Source organism: Myotis brandtii, unplaced genomic scaffold, assembly GCF_000412655.1.
Source record: "Myotis brandtii unplaced genomic scaffold, ASM41265v1 scaffold64, whole genome shotgun sequence".
NCBI classification, from domain to species: domain Eukaryota; kingdom Metazoa; phylum Chordata; class Mammalia; order Chiroptera; family Vespertilionidae; genus Myotis; species Myotis brandtii.
In genome coordinates this window covers 247,285-250,867 of record NW_005370460.1, presented here as the reverse complement: position 1 = coordinate 250,867, position 3,583 = coordinate 247,285, and the positions used below count along the sequence as shown (strand labels likewise).

At 61.8% G+C, this 3,583-nt stretch overlaps 1 protein-coding gene across 3 annotated transcripts in view; it reads left to right on the top strand.

Moving 5' to 3' along the window:
- PVRL4 (poliovirus receptor-related 4) overlaps positions 1-3,583 on the top strand; it is a 15,777-nt gene that overhangs the window by 9,656 nt on the left and 2,538 nt on the right. For 2 of the 3 annotated variants that reach the window (XM_005880461.2, XM_005880460.2), the window contains exons 2-5: positions 949-1,239; positions 2,136-2,256; positions 3,121-3,269; positions 3,380-3,539. In XM_005880461.2, coding sequence (XP_005880523.2) covers positions 949-1,239; positions 2,136-2,256; positions 3,121-3,269; positions 3,380-3,539 — 721 coding nt within the window. The remainder of the gene's footprint in view (positions 1-948; positions 1,240-2,135; positions 2,257-3,120; positions 3,270-3,379; positions 3,540-3,583) is intronic. The other variant, XM_014528546.1, reaches the window with a different exon arrangement.

Here is a 3,583-nt window from a genome sequence, read left to right as displayed (position 1 = left end):
CCTGCAGCCCACCCCCCTCACAACCCAGAGTGACCCCCGCCTTGGTACCCCCGGCTCAGCCTTGGGAGGAGCCATTTAACGCAAGTTCTTCCTCCCGGTGACCTGACACCTCCCTCTCGGCCAGTTCTCTCACCTGCACCCTCGGCTCTCAGCTCCCGGAGCCCCAGCCCTCCGGGTGGGCCCCGGCCCTGCCCCGTCCCCGCAGCGCTCACTGGGTCTCACCTGCTTCCAGCAGACGCTGGTCGAAGCCCCTCAGCACCTGCGCTCCACGTGGGCCCAGGGGTGGCAGGTGCCGTGCAGGACCAGGGGCTAATGTCTCTCTTGGCCTGGACCCAGTGAGTGTGGTCAGAGACCACAGTGACCCTTTAAGTCCCCGCTTTGCACGGTGGGCGCTTGTGGTCGGTGGAAGCCCCAAACCGAAGGCCAAGTGAAGTCTTTTCCATCCTGGGTTTAGGCTGCGAATGTTATGAAGATAAAACAGGTCTGTCATCTCCCTAGTCGCCAGCCTTGTAGGAAATAGGAGTGTGAACCCGGCTTGAGCAGCTAAGAGCCGGGTCTGGGGCAGCCTTTCCCTGCCCTGAGCCTCTGGTCCTCGATGGGACAGGAACAACCATATCTGTGCACCTCAATGGCTTGTTGGCAGGACTGATGAGATGCTATTTGTAAAGTGTTTAGCATAATACTTGGCACTTAGCAAGTGCGTAATAAGTGGTGCCTATTACTCTTATATACGTTATCTTTAATTAGTTCATTGTTTTCATTAAAAGTAACCCATGCTCATTGTAAAAAATACAAACAGTGGACAGGTATAAAGTCAGATGAGATTCTGCCACTCACCTGGTATCTTTCCTGGTGAAATAAGAGAACAGGGGCCGGTGGGAATGGAACTGGGATGGGGCAGGGCCTCCTGACAGGGTGCAGACCATGACCCCCCTCCCCCATCTGCAGTGCCTCCCCTGCCCTCACTGAATCCTGGTCCAGCGCTAGAAGAGGGCCAGGGCCTGACACTGGCCGCCTCCTGCACAGCTGAGGGCAGCCCGGCTCCCAACGTGACCTGGGACACAGAGGTCAAGGGCACGATGTCCAGCCGCACCTTCGAGCACTCCCGCTCGGCGGCTGTCACTTCAGAGTTCCGCCTGGTGCCCAGCCGCAGCATGAATGGGCGGCCCCTCACCTGCGTGGTCTCCCACCCGGGCCTGCTCCAGGACCAGAGGATCACCCACATCCTGCAGGTGGCCTGTGAGTACTGGGTCTTGGGTGGGGCCCCGTGGGCCTCGAGAGTGAGATCCTGAAAGCCTGAGCCCCACCGTCAGGCCAGCCGGGTCCTGTGGCCACAACATGTGGCTGAGAGAGCACCAGTCCGAGAGGTGAGGCCTGGGGGGAGCCCACCCAGATGACCTTCGGCCTCTGACCTAAAAGGCTGGTTAGGAGAATCACACGTGAACTAGGAATTGAAAGCACTTGGCGGGGTGTCCAGGCCGGGATGGGAGCTGCTGCCAGCTGCCGCTCTCCCTTCGGCTGCCGTTTCTTCCTCCGCAGAAGGAGCGTTAGACCCACTCAGGGCTCCCGTGGGAACTAGGAGCCCAGAGCGCAGAGCAGCTCGGGCTCAGTGCAGGGAGGAGCGCAGAGCAGCGGGGGCTCAGTGCAGGGAGGTGCGCAGAGCAGCGGGGGCCTGGCAGGAGGTGTGGGGCCTCTGGGGGTGAGGACTGTTTCTGACTCAGACTAACCCAGCACATGGCCCAACGTGGGTCCACAGCAGATGTTTGTTAAGGAAATGAATGGAATAGTAGATGTTTAGCTTCCCAAGAATCAGGGAGCATGAACCAGTACAGCTCCGAGGGACCTCAGCGCGGAGGGTTCGGGAGGAGTGACCATGGGTGTGCTGAGGCACGTAGGGGCTCCTTGCACCCGTACCCCAGGACCCTCTGAGCCCAGAGAGGAGAGGGCGCTGTGTGGCGAGGCACCACGGGCCAGGTGCAAGGGTGGGGGCGGGGGCTGAGTTGGCACCAGTGAGTAGGAAGGAGAAGGCAGGGGAGGCTCTTTCAGGTCGGTGGAGCCTGGGGTGGGGGCCCTTGAAGGAACAGCAAGATCAGAGCCACCATTCCCATTTTTTCTCCTCCCACCTTCCATCCCAGACCTTGCAGAGGCCTCTGTGCGGGGCCTTGAAGACCAAAAGCTGTGGCAGATCGGCAGAGAAGGCGCCACGCTCAAGTGCCTGAGTGAGGGGCAGCCCCCGCCCACCTACAACTGGACACGGTGAGGGCCTGGCCTGGGGAGGGCCGCTCGGACCCAGACCCCTCTCTCTCAGGCCAGCATGTGCTCAGGAGGGGCTGGACAGCATAGTTTGAGCCCCAGGTAAATTGGGGCACAGGCTCATCCAACGCAAGAACAGCCGTGGTCACCAAGTGGCATCGGCTTGCATGGGGAGTCTCAGGTATGCGATCATTTTAGGAAACCAGCCAGTAAAGACCTTGGCTTTTTTCCTAACTTTTACATGACGAAGTACTTAAGTTTTAACATTTTATACATGCACATCAGTTCCTAAAGTGGGTAAGACAACAGGATACAGCTGATTGTAACTGCTGTTAAACCAACGCTCCTGTGACCCACGGTGGTGCCTGCCCTGGAAGCACCCCCGACTCCGCCAGTTCCCTCAGGAGCACTTGGCTTTCCCCAGGGTCTGAGGTCCAGGGACTCAGGGAGGGTCAGGCGCACGTTTGTGGGTGCCTCGGGCGCACGTGGCCTGTGCCTGAGGCCCTGCCCTGCCTGTGCACGGTGCCGTGGGGGTGGGGTGCCAGTCACTTTTTCCAAGTACGTCTGAGCCCAGACAGGAATGAAGTGTCCTGTTGTGTGGACTTCATGCCAGAGGTGCCTGGTGCCCAGTCTGGGTGCTGTGCTGCCGTGGGAGCGTGTGGGATGGCATGCGCGTGTGGAGGGCACCCAGGTCAGGCTGAGCGGCAGGGAGGAGGGCCTCTGCCTGGACCTGCCTGGGTGGGAGGGGCACCGTGGGAACGGCCTGCGGCACCGGGTGACGACATGGGGGCGGGAAGGGGAGCAAGGCCTGGGCACGTAGGTGGTGCAGCCGCAGGCGGCAGCCCCCATCAGCTCCCTGTCCTCCAGGCTGGACGGATCTCTGCCGAGCGGGGTGCGCGTGGAAGGGGACACCCTGGGCTTCCCCCCGCTGACTGCTGAGCACAGTGGCGTCTACGTCTGCCACGTCAGCAATGACCTCTCCCGGCGGGAGGCCCAGGTCACCGTGGAGGTGCTCGGTAAGCTCGGGGGCCACAGCCGCGAGCAGAGGGCCGGGCTGCGGGCGGGGTGCGGTTTGCTCCGTGCGGACGGTGGGAACTGGGCTCCCGCTCAGGCAGCCTGTCTCCAGCAGACCCTGCGGAGGCCACGGGGAAGCAGGTGGACCTGGTGTCGGCCTCCGTGGTGGTGGTGGGTGTGATCGCCGGGCTCCTGCTCTGCCTCCTGGTGGTGGTGGTGGTGCTGATGTCACGATACCATCGGCGCAAGGCCCGGCAGATGACCCAGAAGTAGTGAGTACTGGCCGCTCCTGGGGACGGAGGAGAGGGGCGGTGGG